The sequence below is a fragment of the Balaenoptera borealis genome, assembly GCF_965194805.1.
Source record: "Balaenoptera borealis genome assembly, chromosome: 17".
Lineage (NCBI taxonomy): Eukaryota > Metazoa > Chordata > Mammalia > Artiodactyla > Balaenopteridae > Balaenoptera > Balaenoptera borealis.
Genome location: NC_138876.1, coordinates 65,889,874 through 65,907,416, shown reverse-complemented (window position 1 = coordinate 65,907,416; position 17,543 = coordinate 65,889,874). Strand labels below are relative to the sequence as shown.

Below are 17,543 nucleotides of genomic sequence, written 5' to 3'. Positions count from 1 at the left end.
ACAAAGGTGAATAAGACATAGTACCCAGCCCAAAAGAACCATAAAGTTGGCCTACTGGAAAATAGGCAGGCAAATATTCATTTGGGCCAAGATGCAAAACAAATGTCTTTTGTTCTAATTAACATTTATATTTTTATTTCATGTTACCTGTTGATTACAGAAGTTGTTTATAGCTTATGGAAATTCAGATAAAGGAAATATCCAAGAAGTTCATGAACATTTAACTTTATGAACTTCCACAGACTAAACTTACAAAGCTGCTAACAAATCAATCTGACTGCCACTGACAATCTCAATATAAGTCTTACTTAGTAATTTTCATTTTTGTTGTTTGTTTGGAGGTGCTCTATTAACTCCATTACTCCATAAGTGCAAAATCATGGAAGTGATGAATGTACTATAAGAAGACAACTATGATTATGACAAAAATTAAAAATAAGTAAGGTTTAAAACATGTTATGCTGGTAAGGAAATAACTGTTGTGCACAGGTAAAGGATGAAACGTTTGATAGTCTGAAGGACAAGTGACAGATAACACATAATGTTAAAGATGTGATGCTTAAAACAGTGGTTCTCAATTGAGGGTGATTTTGCCACCCCAAGGACATTGGGCAACATCTGGAGACATTTTTGATTACCACACCTTGAGAGGTGCTAGTGGCATCTAGTGAGTAAAGGTCATGGATGTTGTTAAACATCCTACAATGCACAGGACAGACCCCCACAGCAGAATTATCCAGTCCAAAATGTTAATACTGTCACTGTTGAAAAATCCTATTTAGATAATAATCAACAGAAGGTAAGAAAATATAATGACAAAATGAAAAATGTTTGACTATACAGCTCAAGAATCTTCACCATTGACTTTGGGTAAAATTACTTCAGGAAATGGCTAAGAATTTATTGGAGAACATAAATGCTAGACAAATACGCTATGTCACATGCCATAAATAGTTCTTTTAGTATGTCGCCCCATGAATCTGTAACACGTGAAGCAAGGAATGAGGCAGTAAGTATAGATATCAGAGCTGCCAGGAAATTCTCCAAAATCTTGTAGGCATCATTAAAAGTGTAACTAACTGACTCAACAGTGTCTGTTTTTGAAAAACAAAATTCTGATTAAATGTATCAGAAAGGTAGGAGAAAAAGATGATCTAGCCTACCTTTTGATTTCTCCTGAAGTGGTGCCACAGTACATGTTGGCTTAGTCTTCTTTAACCTAAAATTATAGATTATCATAAATTCACTCTTACATAAATCCAGGGTACATTATTTTTTTTAAATACAGTAAGAGATAAGAAGCTTGCTTTCAGTGAAATTCACTTGTTGAAGGACATCATATGAAAATTAAATAAACGTTAAGGGAAGGAAACTCCTTCCATCACAAATAATCCAATCAGAAGCAGATATGAACCAACTCACTATCTCAATTTTTGTTAATAAATTTTACCAGTGGATGAGTGTTAGGTCTGACTTTTCCCACCTTTATCTTATCACTAATCATGATTCAGGAAATGCTAGAGGAAGGGACTCAAGATTAGATGAACAGAGTATCTAGATAGGCCAGATACCAATTATCAGTTATTTGTGCTCTTTTTACCTATTAATTACCACAATCTGAGTTTTGTCATAATTAACTTTTGTTCCTATTGGAATAGATCTAGATAATGAGTAGGTTATTAGAGGAAATATGTCACGATTGAATCTGCTGTGGGCGAGATAACCCATAAGAATTCCAAATTTCTTGTAACTTCATTAAACTTTAGAAGTCAGCTATAACTTTTTTTTTTTTGTTCTCTATTCAATCAAAACATATATTAGTTCTTAATCCATGTGATACAGTTTAATGAAGTCAGCTTACACGGCTGCTTGGAGGTATCCTAGCAACTTATTACCATGGCAACATCACATTTCCTAGTTGTCAAATATGGGTACAGTCAAGATGAGCCGACCTAGTATTCACACTGAGGTTTGGAACTCAAGACCAGCCTTAATGATTGTTATGTGATAAGGTTTTAGTGGTCCCTAGGGACACTCCTCAGATTCTCTTCCACCTACTGACTGATAACTGAAATTCTATGATTCATCTCCTTAGCGTGAAGGGCTTCTTGTCCTTCAAAAAACATAGAACATCCATTTTTTTAAAACAGTGTCTAATATCAGAACAAATATCTTTGCGTATTGGCTGCATGGAACTTTTAAAGATAACACTGGCGAGTTGAGAGGTCATGTTGCTTCAGTTTCATGATATTAATTTAAGGGAATTAAACGCACAAATCATCGTTTCAGGTCTGCTAGCCTGCCAGCTAGAGGCAGTTTGTCATACCGCAGGATAGTCAGCTGTAATTTTTAAATGCACTTCACCTCTAAGACTATTTTCAGTTATATTACCAAAGTATGCCTTGAGATTCAATGAAAAATTTTATCATTTAAGAAATTTAAAAACACATTAAACTTTTATCAGAGTTTTTAAATCAAATATCCACATATGGAGATTAAAAAAAAAAAAAGGATACGGGGTTATATACAAGACAGACAAAAATTAGTACTTCCCTGCTTTGCCAAGACTGTTCTTTCACAGGGCGTTGTTCAATATGCAGAGGAGAATAAAATACTTGTAGGCAACCCGACATGTTCTCAGTAGAATGGCTAAAATAAAGACGCAGGGAAAAGAACCAACACTTACGTTCGCCAAGCAGTTCATAAGCAGTGTGACACTCAGCCACCACTCTTCCACTTTGTGTCTGAAGAACACTTGTCATAACACGAATATAATATAGTCAAATTATTCTTCATTAAATTAAGTAAATTCACACTCAAGTCAACATAAACTATTAAGGGATCATTTCACAAACAGCCAAATTGCAAATGAAAAAAATAATGAACTGAAATTGGATGAAAAAGGAAGCAAATTGAAGACTTAAAATCTAGAGGCCCAATGGGTTAATTGTTGGTGCTTTCCGGGTTTCCAGTTTCTTTAAGATGATCATATGCATTGAAAGAAGGGTAGCAACACTGGTCTGTACTGAGACAAGTCCATAGCCATAGACAGCCCTACATACTTTTGCCCGGAGGTCAAGAGTGAGCTGAGCGTCAGGGATACAGGTGTCTCGGTAACAATGGAAACTCACTGTACTTAAGTAGGTTTCATATTCATGTTTCCAATAGTGTCTCTTCTTTCTACATCCCTGCCATCCCTCCTCTTTAACTGCTACCATCTACTCCACTAGCAACTCACAATCTCTCTTCCATCATCTCTGATTCTGCCTTATTTCATCATAACCTCACTTCAGAAAGAGTAATTTTGCTTTTTATATTTTTATAGCTTGACAATCTGTCCTCGAATGATATTAAAAATGATGGGAAAAGCTTTATGTATGTTATTGTTCATTATGGTGTTATTTGCAAAACCAAAAAACGGTCAAAGCAACTTGAAAGTCCAACAATAGGGAAATTAAATAAAATTAAATAAACTATGGCTCTAACAATGAAATATAATGTGGCCAGTAAAGACTCTTTGAAGATTATGTCGTAACATGAAAAAAATGCATACGTGTAATATTAAGTAAAAAAGGGCAGAATAAAAAATTGTAAGTACACTAAAATCACAACTCCAATAAAAATCCAAAATGAAGGAGGATAGAAGAGAACCTCCAACAATAAAAATGGATATGTTAGGATGGATAAATTATCGAATAATTATTTTTATTTTTTCCCCAAATTTTCTACAAAGTTCTTATTTATTTTCATAATTTAGATGTAAACTATCCACAACTTTTCATTTTCAGTATATTCTAATTATTTATTTATATTACCAAAATTTGTTTCCAGAGTAATTAACAAGACCAATAATACTAGTGGAAAACTCAAGAAATATATTCTGAAATTCCAATATGTGTGTGCTATGTATAACTAGATGACTTCAAAGCACACTATGGCAGGAGATAATATGAAAATATACATCCTCCCCTAAAGAGAGTTACAACTCAGACTGCTATAAATGCTTCATCTTTTTTTAGGCTGGCAAAATGAATTAGTACTAGGCATTCAATAAATACTTGATGAATAAATAAATAAATCAAAGCAGAAACCAAATAGGATATGAGACTCTCTTACTAACTTACAGGTCCCTTTGGAGAAAGAAGTTTTCTTTTAATGCTATGTCAGGCAATCTGATTTATAGTAGGAAAGGTGTTTATCATAATGTGTTTAAATGCCAGTACTCAAAGTCAATGGGACTTTTCTGGCTGATAAACTCATTTCATCTGATAGCAATGCAAGGTCTTCATTAGGCTGACATCTCATTCAGGATCTCCCCTCACACCACTTCAGTCAAACTAGAAATGAAACACAAGGTTCTCTATTCAGGGTACAGAAACCTGTTAATATTGCAAAGAGTTCATTTATTTATATTGCTAAAAATTCCAATATTCTCTTGAGCAATCTATGCTAGAGCAATAAAGATTTTTTTAAGTCCTTAAATTCCTTCTGGCAATGTCACTTGAAAACAGAAAAAAGTACCTACTGGTCAAACTGAATAAAATCGCTAATTGAGATTTTTAAAAATTAAATCCTTTATGCAAAAAATAGTAGGCAAGAAAGAATTAGATTCACTAGCCAGAAAAACCTCTACATTCAGCAGTGTTACTGTAAATAAATATTCAACAGAAGAGAATCGAAAAGAAATGACCTACCTGACAGGAGGCATCTCGGTATCAGCATGCAGGGGTCTTTTATGAACCGCTAGCGGAGTGGAACTTACACTTTTCTGGCAATTTGGCAATCCTGGTAAATATGGCATTTTGACACATTCTTTGAATTCTTCTAGACCAAATGCTGTGGTGTATTCTAATTAAAAATAGTATAATGACCATCTGTATTACTTCTTAATTAAATGTATAAAATTTTTTTTACTATATACTAAAATGTATAATAAATATACCAAATCAGTCATTCAGAAAATAAAATTAAGCTACTGTAATTGAGCTAGCATCTTTCCCAAGAGAATACCTTTCAATTCCGAGGATGGGGATTGCAGGCAAGAGCTGATTAAGGGGCTAAGAACTATTAGAAGAAGGAAGAAGGCAGCTTCACAGATCTCCCATAGTCATCACTGTCCCTCATTATTTTGTTTAATCAGAATTCCCAGAACATCAGATACATTCACATTGAAAGACAGATTAAAAGCACTTTCAAGAATCTTTTAATATCTGCTACTTTAAATCCTTTCACCTTCCTGCTTTTGTGTAGATAATCAAGAGGTACAAATGCATGATTATCGGAGCTAGCAGTGAGAGAGAAAAGAATTCCATTTCAGGCATTGATTTTAACTCTCACTCTGCAAAATCCCACATCAAATCTACAAACAGCAACATCTGAAGCATCAGGAGGGCTTCTTCTACTGACCTCAGGTATCACTGGTATAAGAGGTTGTTCAAATTATTCTTTTTTTAAAAAAAACTTCAAAATGAAGACAGTAAATGGAAAAAGAAGATTAAGAGATTAAAGGTTTGGATGATTTTTAAACAGAGAATTGTTTTCTAAGCTTTCTCTACTAAGTAAATCTAGCATAGCAATAGAAATAGTATTTAATGGGACTAGAGTAATATTAAATGCTCAAAATGCTATTTTTCAACCTTTGATTATTCTTTTTTGGAAAAAATAGTTTCTCTTGATCAAAATCATGTAGAGTTTCTTTTCAGTAATTAGATTTGGAGGTAGGAGAACAGATAAACTGGTGTATCTTTAATAGGAATCTAGTAAAAACGTCGAAAAAATACAGTAACACACTCAAAACCAGGAGTGATGAAATGGCTGGGGAGTTTGAAATTTGCTGTTTTCAAGAATTCTATCTCCATTAATAAAGCCAAAGGCAAAATTCAGTATAAACAAGAAATACAATTATAATTTGAAATTAAGGGGGAAAGTTATTACACTCATATACAAGTCAAAAGTTCTGAAATTAGTCTTTATTGAGCAACTATAAGATATAAGATATTTTCCACATAGCTCACTCAAAAAATAAAGTTTGGGTTAGAATTATTAATACAAAAAGGTGCTGTTAAAGATTTGGGTTTCTTAAAATATAAATACCAACTTGAGGTATTTAAAAACAAACATGACTTACAAAAAGAAGTATGATCCAACAGAGGTAGCAGTGCACTGATATCAAGAGTAGTTCTTTAGAATTTGTTTTTTATCATGAGTTAGAGAATTACCTTAAGTAAATTATTCCTAATCTGCTTCCATTTTTCTTTTCCATAAGCCTACGATATTATACTTCTTACCTAAATGTTACAAAAATTATTTAATGTCTCTTGACTGATTAAAAAAGTACATGTAGGGCTTCCCTGGTGGCGCAGTGGTTGAGAGTCTGCCTGCCAATGCAGGGGACACGGGTTCGAGCCCTGGTCTGGGAAGATCCCACATGCCACGGAGCGACTAGGCCCGTGAGCCACAACTACTGAGCCTGCGCGTCTGGAGCCTGTGCTCCGCAACAAGAGAGGCCGCGATAGTGAGAGGCCCGCGCATCGCGATGAAGAGTGGCCCCCGCTTGCCGCAACTGGAGAAAGCCCTCGCACAGAAACGAAGACCCAACACAGCCAGAAATAAATAAATAAATAAATTTAAAATAAATGTGATTTGAATTAAAAAAAAAAAAAAATCTGGTTTAAAAAAAAAAAAAGTACATGTAAATTCAAGGTACTACTTCTATATTTTTGTAAGTAAAATAAGAGTAAAATGAAGTTACCTTTCCTCATCTTTTGTGTTTCTAAAACTGCTTTCCTCCAACTTCTCTCAAAAAGAAAACAACTGTCAAGGGAATTTCTGGTGACATTAGAAGGTTCAAATTTGATTTCAGGAGGCAGCATTGGCATTTTTTCTTCTTTTTTCAACAGTGCTGATGAAAGTAAGATGCTGCACCAGATTCAGGACACAAAATACAGAAAAACAAATTGTTTTCCATCTTACAAATTAAATACTAACATAGATTTAAATGAAAAGTTTACTTATTACATGTAAATACATATTCTTGGGATTTTAAAGCAAGAGGCCTTTAAGAACATAGCTAAAATAAATTGTAAGACTTTTTTCTTTTAAATATTTTATATTTTAATGAATTCTTTCAAATTTGAGGTTACAGATATTTGGCAATATAAAAAAATCTAAAGTTCAACAGCAAATTATCATGTACATGACAATGTAATGCTTAGGATTCTCTCAAAAATACTACCATTATGCACCATGACCAAGTGAGATTTATCTCTGGGATGCAAGGATGGTTCAACATACAAAAATTAGTTAATATGATATACCACATTATAGAATGAAAGATTAAAAAAATCACATGCTCATCTCAATAGATGCAGAAAAAGCTTTTGATAAAATTCAACATACTTTCATAATAAAAACTTTCAACAAACTAGGAACTGAGAGAAATTATCTCAACATAAAAAAGGCTATATATGAAAAGCCCATAGCTAACATAATCAAGGGTAAAAATTGAAAGCATTCCTCTAAGATCAGGAGCAAGGCAAGGATACCCACTCTCACAACTTCCATTCAACATAGTATTGGCAGTCCTAGCCAGAGCAATTAGAAAGAAAAGGCATCTAGATTGGAAAGAAAAAAGTAAAACTGTCCCTGTTTTCAAATGGCATAATCTTATATATATCGAAAACTCTAGACTCCACAAAAAAATGTTAGAACTAATAAAGGAATTCAGGAAAACTGAGGGATACAAAATCAACAAACAAAAGTCACTTGCATTTCTATACACTAACAACAAACTATCTGAAAAGGATATTAGGAAAACAATCCAATTTATAATAGCATCGAAAAGAGTAAACTACTTAGGAATAAGCTTAATTAAGGGAGTAAAAGATTTGTATGCTGAAAAACTATAAAACATTGATAAAAGAAATTAAAGAAGATGCATACAAATGGAAGACATCCCATGCTTATGGACTGGAAAACTTAATATTGTCAAAATATCCACATTATCCAAAATGATCTACAGAGATTCAATGCAATCCTTATCAAAATGCCAATGCAAAAGAATTAAAAATTTTAGTAAAAACAATTAAAAAATTCATATGGAATGTAAATCAATGAATTTAGAACACTCCCTCACACCATCCACAAAAATAAACTCAAAATGGCTTAAAGACTTAAATATAAGACATGACACCATAAAACTCCTAAAAGAGAACATCGGCAAAACATTCTCTGACATAAATTGTAGGAGTTTTTTCTTAGATCAGTCTCCCAAGGCAATAGAAATAAAAGCAAAAGTAAACAAATGGGACCTAATCAAACTCATAAACTTTTGCACAGCAAGGGAAACCATAAACAAAACAAAAAGACAACCTACAGACTGGGAGAAAATATTTGCAAATGATGCAACCGACAAGGCTTAATTTCCAAAATACACAAACAGCTCACACAGCTCAACATCAAAAAAACAAACAATATGATTAAAAACTGGGCAGAAGACCTAAATAGACATTTCTCCAAAGAAGACATACAGATGGCCAACAGGCACATGAAAAGATGCTCAACATCCCTAATTATTAGAGAAATGCAAATCAAAACTACAACGAGTTATCACCTCACACCAGTCAGAATGGCCATCGTAAAAAAAGTCTACAAATAATAAATGCTGGAGAGGGTATGGAGAAAAGGGAACCCTCCTACACTGTTGGTGGGAATGTAAATTGGTGCGGTCACTATGGAAAACAGTATGGAGGCTCCTTAAAAAACTAAAAATAGAGGTACCATGTGATCCAGCAATCCCACTCCTGGGCATATATCCAGAGAAAACTCTAATTAGAAAAGATACAGGCACCACAATGTTCATAGCAGCACTATATACAATAGCCAAGACAAGGAAGCAACTTAAATGTCTATCGACAGATGAATGGATAAAGAAAATGTGGTAAATATATATACAATGGAATATTACTCAGCCATAAAAAAGAATGAAATAATGCCATTTGCAGCAACATGGATGGACCTAGAGATTATCATACTAAGTGAAGTCAGACAAAGACAAATATTATACCATATCACATATGTGGAATCTAAAAAAAAGTACACATGAACTTATTTACAAAACAGAAACAGACTCACAGACATAAAAAACAAACATATGGTTACCAAAGGGGAAGAGGGGGGAGGGATAAATTGGGAGTATGGGATTAACAGATGCCCACTACTATATATAAAATAGATAAACAACAAGGATTTACTGTATAGCACAGGGAACTATGTTCAATATCTTGTAATAAACTATAATGGAAATGAATTGAAAAAAAAGAATACAGATATATACATTTACATGTATAACTGAGTCACTCTGCTGTACACCTGAAACTAATGCAGTATTGTAAATCAACCATACTTCAATTTAAATAAATAAATAAATAAAAATTAATATGGATCCCAAAGGACCCCAGATAACCAAAATAATCTTGAAAAAGATGAAAGTTGGAGGCATCAAACTTTTTGATTTCAAAATATGTCACAAAGCTAAAGTAATTAAAACAATATAATACTGGCATAAAGACAGACATATAGGTCAATGGAACAGAATAGACTCCAGAAATAAATCCATACATATACAGTAAACAGATTTTTGACAAGAGTGCCAAGAATACACAATAGGGGAAGGAGAGTCTCTTTAACAAATGGTGTTGGAAAAACTGGATATCCACATGCAAAAGAATGAAGTTGAACCCTTATCTTACACCATACACAAAAATAAACTCAAAATGAATTAAAGACATAAACTTAAGACCTGAAAGTGTAAAACTCCTAAAAGAAAACATGGGGATTAAAGAAGGTGTGGCCAAGATGATGGAGTAAGAAGATCCTGAGCTCAACCTCTCCCACTGACACACCAAAATCACAACTATTTACAGAGCAACTATTGATGAGAAACACCAGAAGATTAGCAGAAAAAGATCTACAATTAAAGATATAAAGAAGGAACCACGAGGTGGGTAGGAGGGACAGAGATGTGGTACAGTTGAGACCCCATAACCCCAGGTGGGTGACCCACAAATAGGAGGATAATTACAGTTTGCAGAGGTTCTCCCCAGTGAGTGAGGAATCTGAGCCCCACATTGGGCTCCCCAGTGTGGAGGTCCTACACCAGGAAGATAAGCTCCCAGAATGTTTGGCTTTGAAGGCCAGTAGGGCTTAAGTTCAGGAGAACCAGAGGGTTGTGGGAAATAGAGACTCCACTCTTAAAAATCTACACAAAATCTCACACATCCAGGACCCAGGGCAGAAGCAGTAATTTGAAAGGAGCCTGGGTCAGATCCACCTGCTTATCTTGGAGAACCTTCTAGAGAGGCAGGAGTCCCCTGGAGCTCACCCTGGGGACACAACTGATGGGAGCTATTCGGGGATGCTCGTTCTACCACAAGGACAGTGGTGCTGGCAAGTGCCCTTTTGGAGTCCTTCCTCTAGTTCATTAGCACTGGGAACCAGCCCTGCCCATCAGCCTTTTGACATCACTACTGGGACACCTCAGGCCAAGCAACTGGCCAGGCAGGGAAACAACCTCACCCATCAGCAGGCTGACTGCCTTAAGAACCCCTGAGCCCACAGCTGCCCCAGGACCCGGCTGCACACACCAGCATACCAGCATTAGCCCTGGGACCAGCCTTACCCACTAGTGGGCAGGCACCAGCCCCAGGACCCCAGGGCCCTGGTCCAACCCACCAGCGGGCCAACACACCAACCCTGGGACACGCAAGGTCCTACAGCCAGAGACCCCAGGACCCAGCTCTGCCCACCAGTGGGCCAGAACTAGGCCTAGGACCCAGACTCACCCACCAGTGGGTGGGCACCAGCCCCAGGATCCTGTGGGCCCCAGCCTGGCCCACCAATAATTCTAAAATGTATACGGAAGCACAAAAGGTCCAAAATAGCCAAAACAATCTTGAGAAAGAAGAACAAAGGTGGAGGTATCATGCTCTCTGACTTCAGATTATACTACAAAGCTACAGTAATCAAAGCAGTATGGTACTGGCACAAAAACAGACATATAGCTCAATGGACCAGAATAGAGAGGCCAGAAATGAGCCCACACTTATATGGGCAATATGCTATAAACATGTAGGTGAAAAGCCCAGAAGGCTGCTTTTTAAAAAGACGATTCTTACCTCTTCACATATCTCTATTCGCCTGGAGAACAGAAGGGGGAACAGAAGAGCTAAAACCTTTCAGCCAGCTCTTGCCTCAGTTAGTATCACTACAGAGTGGGCAAGCAGCCTTCTGGGCTTTTTGGCTACATGTTAATAGCATCCTGTCATTCTCTTCACAGCACTTATCATAGTTTATAATAATGTATTTATATGTCATTATTTATTGTCTGTCTCTGACACTGGTATTGAAATAAAACTCAAAACTCTATTTTGCCAGCTCTTTAGTTTTGCAAACAGAATCCCCTAGGATCTGTTCCCGACCTACCTTTGCAATCTTGTCACTAGACAGTTCCCCCTCTCCCATACTCTAATTCAGGGGTCAGCAAACTGTCCCCAGGTCAAATCCAGCGTGCTACCTATTTTAGTAAGTAAATTCACACTGGAACACAGAAACAAATGTCCATTTGTACATATTTTCTATAGCTTCCTTTGGCCTACAAGAGTAGTTGCAACTGAGACTCTATGGCCCACAAAGTCTAAAATATTTACTGTACCTATTTTACTAAAGTTTGCCAGCCTTGGCTCTAATTCATTCAACAAGCATCTACTGAGTACTTACTAGGTGTTATGCTAGGTGAAATTTCTGAAATTTAAAATATATATGTTACAGGAATTCTACTTTCTTTTTCAATGGATCATACCTTGAGGTTCATGCACCCTATTTTAGAGGCCACAGCTATAAACAGTGGGAGCTGTTGAAGGACTAGACCTAAGATTTTAAAATATTGCTTTAACTTTGGCAATATTAGAAGACAGATGGGAATGAGAAGGCCAATTAGAAAACTATTACAATTGTTTAGGTGAATGGTAGTGAGGGCCCAAACCAAGGAAAAAGCAGACTGAGACACAAACTGGATAGAGGTTAATGTGGTAGCATCTAGAGGACCTGGGAACTGTATATGACTGGCACCATTCACGATGTTAAGAGTTAGGGATGAGGAACCAGCTTAAATGAGAAGAGAAATTCAGCTGTGGATAAAATGAGCTCAAGGTACATGTGGTCCAGAGGTGGGAGTGGGTTTAGCCAAGAGATACAGATTTAGTAGTCATCAGCATAGTTAAAGTTCTGAGAACAGATAGGCTGTCCAGGGCTAGTGGAGGGTATAAGTGAAAAGTTAAGAATAAGAGCAAGTCCAAGGGCACCAATATTTGAGGGACAGGCAAAGAATAGGTTGACCACAAAGAAGATGGAAAAGGAATGGTTAAAGAGACAGAAGAACCAAGATGGGGTGCCGATAAAAATCAAAGGCAAAGAGAGTTTTAAGAAAAAGGAAGCAGTGAACAATTTCATTAGAGAACGACAATGTCTAAAGAGCTATATTTAAACACGAGAGACTCTTGAGCATGGGTATAGTATTTTGAGGATGAAGACAATTAAAAAAGAGACACTGAAAACACAGAAGTTGCAAATAATTGATTAAGCATTTTCCTGGGGGAGATGGAAGAGTAAGAATCAAGAACATCTGCTTTTTAAAATCCAAGATAAAAAATAAAATGTCATCATTAAACAATAGCAGACAGAATAAGGAAACAGAACCAAGAAAACAATAAATATATATTACTTTGTTAGGGCTACAATAAAAAAGTATCACAGACTGGGTGGCTTAAAAAACCAGAAATTTATTGTCTTATGTTTCTGGAGGCTAGAAGTTCAAAATCAAGGCATCGACAGGGTTGGTTGCTTCTAAGGGCTGTGAGTGAAGGATCTGTTCCAGGCCTCTCTCCTTCGTTTGCAGATGACTCCCTTCCCCCTGTGTCTTCACACTGTCTTCCCTCTGTACATATTTCTGTGCCCAAATTTCCCCTATTTATAAGGACACTGGTCATATTATATTAGGGCCCACACTAATGACCTCATATTAATTTGATTACCTCTGTAAAGACCCTATCTCCAAATAAGGTTACATTCCAAGGCTGGGGTTAGGGCTTCAACATATGAATTTGGGGGGCGGAGGCAGAGGGGCACAATTTAACACATAACACATCACAGCCAATATAAAATATGTGTTGGAGACAATTAAGAAAAAAAACGCTACTTAAACAAGCAGACATAGGGAATTCCCTGGCGGTCCAGTGGTTAGGATGCAGCCCTTTCACTGCCAGGACCTGAGTTCAATCCCTGGTTGGGGAACTAAGATCCTGCAAGCCACGTGGCACAGCCCAAAAAAAAAAAAAAAACAAGAAACAAGCAGACATAAGAATGTATTCACTCCTACCAAACCAATTACTAAAGTAAAAAAAAGAAAGGATAATATAGCTATAATTGGGACCTTCACAATTCTACAGTACAATAATGACTATTGATATTCATAGCAATGTGAAGGAAAGATTCTTAGAGGTCTTTATCAATGAGAAGGCTAAGTTCAATAATATTTTAGTGTTAAATGCATTTACTATACATGAATCCTTTAAAAATTGGAAATCCATGGTAGCTCCTGTATTATTATTATTTTTCTTAACAGCTTCACTGAGATATAAATCACATACCATACAATTCATCCATTTAAAGTGTACAATTCAATGGTTTTTAGTATATTCACAGATGTGTACAACCATCACCACAATTTTATTTTTTTTTTTTGTTTTTTATTCTTGTTTTTGTTTTTTTTAACATCTTTATTGGAGTAGAATTGCTTTACAATGTTGTGTTAGTTTCTGCTGTATAACAAAGTGAGTCAACTATACATATACATATATCCCCATATCCCCCCCCTCTTGCGTCTCCCTCCCACCCTCCCTATCCCACCCCTCTATAGCTCCTGTATTATTTAGCTTCAAATGACAGAAAATCCAAAACAAGTGGCTTAAACAAGAAATTTTCCCTTAAATAAAAGCTTAGACAGACCCCCCTCTCCCCCCACAGGGATGGTGCCAAGGTATCAGGGACCCAGGCTCCTTTTATCTTACGGCTCCACCACCCTGAACATACAGTATCTACCTTCAGAGTTCAAGATGGCTGTTTGAATAAATGAACATTCATATCAGTGCTGATGGGAACAAGTATTATCATGTGGAACAAAAAGATACAGATCTAACATCAATATGATAAGTTAAAAACCCCAAAGTCCTAAATATGAATTGGAAGTATCAGTATAAGACTTTTATCTTAAAAGGAAAAAAAATGGTGTTTCTTAGCTCTGTCCACTGAACCTAATAACTAGATTGTGGGCCCATTCCTGACTTAAAAAAAAAACCCAAAAACTAAAAACAGCTAGGGCCCCTTGAAGAAATACTTAATTCCAGGTCTGTGACAGGAAATGTACAAGATGAACCTAGTACATCTTTTCACTCCAGAAATCTAGGAATCTAAGATGACTACAATCACGGTAGTCACCAACTTGAAGAGAATCCAACTAACCAAAGCTAAGAGTATAAATATTAATAAGATATTAACTGTAATGAATTGAAATATATTAAATATGTATATGTTATATGAAATATACTTGGAAGGTACACAAATATATTAAATATTTATAATGATACTTTAAAAAAACAACACCTCACTCATCATCTTCAGAGGGTACTAAAGAATCAACTTGATTTGAAACCTGGGTCATATAAGCAAAGAATCAAGCATTTATCCACATGAATGATGATAGGGAAGTTTCTCTTCACAGAGTATCCCAGCTACTAAATGAAGAAATGATAGTATTACAGTGTTATAGTCTTGCAAATCTTAATTAATTAACGGATCTTGGCAACTGTGATGGTTAATTTTATGTGCCAACTTGGTTAGGCTCTAGAACCCAGCTATTGAATTAAACACTAATCTAGGTGTTGCTGTGAAGGTATTTTGTAGATGTGGGGAACACCTACAGCCAGTTGATTTTAAGTAAAGGAGATTACCCTCAAAAATCTAGGTGGACTTTGTCTAACCAGCTGAAAGGCTTTAAAACAAAACTGAGTTTTCCCTGAGGAAGGAAATTCTACCTCAAAACTGCAATATTAATTCCTGCCTGAGAGTTTCCAGCCAGCCTGCCCCCATAATCCCATAAGCCAGTTCCTTGAAATCCCTCTCTCTCTCTCTCTATATATATATATACATGTATATATGTATGTGTGTGTGTGTGTGTGTATATATATATATTTCCGGACAGATACAGCAATGTTTATCAAAGGCAGCTCTTGCCAAAACAAACAAACATGATGCTGACCAAGACTTTAGATCTAACTATCAATTTAGAAAAAAATATAGAGCACAAAGGAACATATTAAATGGCATCACAGGGATGCAATCAGCAACTAACAGATTGTGCAGTTTCGACTTGTGACAAATAATCTTGTTCTTTCAACCAATAAATTGTTATAAATAAACAGAGAGATGGGAGGGATAATATATAGATTAACAGAGACAAGACATAGCAAACAGTTGCAATGTATGGACTTCATTTGGATAAACTGTTAAAAAAAAAAAAGAAGATACTTTATGAGACCATCATGGAAATCTGAGCACTGACTGGATCTTTGGTAACATTAAGGGATTACAATTAATGTTTTAAGGTGTAATAGTGGGTTTTGTTTTGAAAATAGTGGTTTGCGTTTGTAAAAGAATTCTTATCTTTAGAGAGACGTACTGAAATATTTATGGATAAAATGATAAAATGTTTGCGATTTGCTTCAATACAACAGGTGTGAGAGGGCGAGGGTGGTGGTGAGAGTAGAGATGAAAGAAGGTCAGCTGTGAGTTGCTAACTGTCACAGCTCAGGGGCTGGGACACTGGATTTTATCATCCACCACCTTCTACCTTTGGATACGCTGGGCACTCTCCACGGTTAAAAAAATACCAAACTGAGCTCCAGCTTACAGAGAGAAGGAAGGGAAGAGAGGGAGGCATTCTCCCTCTCTTTAAAGTCACTTCTCGGAAGTCATACACACAATTCTGCTTACATCCCATTGGTCAGAACGTAGTCACGTGGCCACAGCGAGCTGTAAAAGGAAGTGATAAAATATCTTCCATTCTGGGCATCATGTACCCAGCTGAAAAATCAGGGGTCCTTTTACTAGAAAGACGAGGGAACAGGCGCTGTGAGAAAACTTTAGCAGTCCTGCCACACTGGCTAAGGCAAAATATCTATTTAAACATGTGAACATGTCTTTCCCTCCCTCCATGTCTGATAACATAATACAGGACCTATTTAACAATGGTCCAGCAGAATTTGAGCAAAAGGTATCAGAGTATGACAGATTTTGGGTCGTTATGTCACAACTCTTTAAAAACAGACAGTAAGTCGTTGCTCTCCTAAAATTTAAAATCAAGATGAAAACTTATCAGTTAACTACAGGTCAAATACTACTACAATAACCCACATTGTAACCATAGTCTCTGTTATAATAGAGAATTTTTCCAAGCCCAATAGAAAAATTTGAATAATCCATACAGTAGAATCTATATTGATGGTAAATAGTGGCAAAGCCACAACATCCCCCTCCATTAATGTGGGCCACAGACTCTTCCAGGGACCCTGTCACATGATAAATTCATCCATCCATCAGACCTTTCCGAGGACTTAATATATGTAAGTAGGGCCTTCCCTGGTGGCGCAGTGGTTGAGAATCTGCCTGCCAATGCAGGGGACATGGGTTCGAGCCCTGGTCTGGGAAGATCCCACATGCCGCGTAGCAACTGGGCCCGTGAGCCACAACTACTGAGCCTGCGCGTCTGGAGCCTGTGCTCCGCAACGGGAGAGGCCGCGACAGTGAGAGGCCCGCGCACCGCGATGAAGAGTGGCCCCCGCTCGCCGCAACTAGAGAAAGCCCTAGCACAGAAACGAAGACCCAACACAGCCAAAAATAAATAAATAAATTTATTTTTAAAAATCTATATATATATGTAAGTAGATTTAAAGAATGGTCTACTAAGTGTTCCTCTAGATCTGCCCGCATGTACTACTGCCTCTTTCAATGATGCAACATCAACAATCCAGCTCATTAAGGATCACATGATACAACCACTTAATACAGCACCTGGAACGGAGTAGGCATCAGAAAGCTTTAGCTTTTACTGGATTATTCTTTTAAGATCAGCACTACTCAGCATTTTAAACATACTGCTTTTTTAAAAAATTAAGAATGTATTATATTTTATTTATTGATTGATTGGCCACTCCACACAACACGCAGGACCTTAGTTCCCGGATCAGGGATCGAACCCGTGCCCCCTGCTTTGGAAGCTCAGAGTCTTAACCACTGGACTGCCAGGGAAGTCCCTTAAGCATACTGCTTTTAAAAGCAGAATCCTTAACCAAAATGTTTTAAATGTAATAAAAGGTGGCTTCAACAGAAATCTGGTTAGATCTATCTTTATTTTTGAAAGTACTAAGAAGGTA

General features: G+C 36.5%; 1 protein-coding gene across 1 annotated transcript in view; it reads right to left on the bottom strand.

Annotated features, from left to right (window-relative positions):
- Positions 1-17,543, bottom strand: part of LOC309614779 (uncharacterized protein C8orf89) — a 181,828-nt gene that overhangs the window by 156,437 nt on the left and 7,848 nt on the right. The window contains exons 2-5 of the mRNA XM_082363626.1: positions 6,752-6,918; positions 4,695-4,848; positions 2,556-2,754; positions 1,164-1,221 (exon numbers count right to left, since the gene is read on the bottom strand). Coding sequence (XP_082219752.1) covers positions 1,164-1,221; positions 2,556-2,754; positions 4,695-4,848; positions 6,752-6,878 — 538 coding nt within the window. The 5' untranslated portion in view covers positions 6,879-6,918. The remainder of the gene's footprint in view (positions 1-1,163; positions 1,222-2,555; positions 2,755-4,694; positions 4,849-6,751; positions 6,919-17,543) is intronic.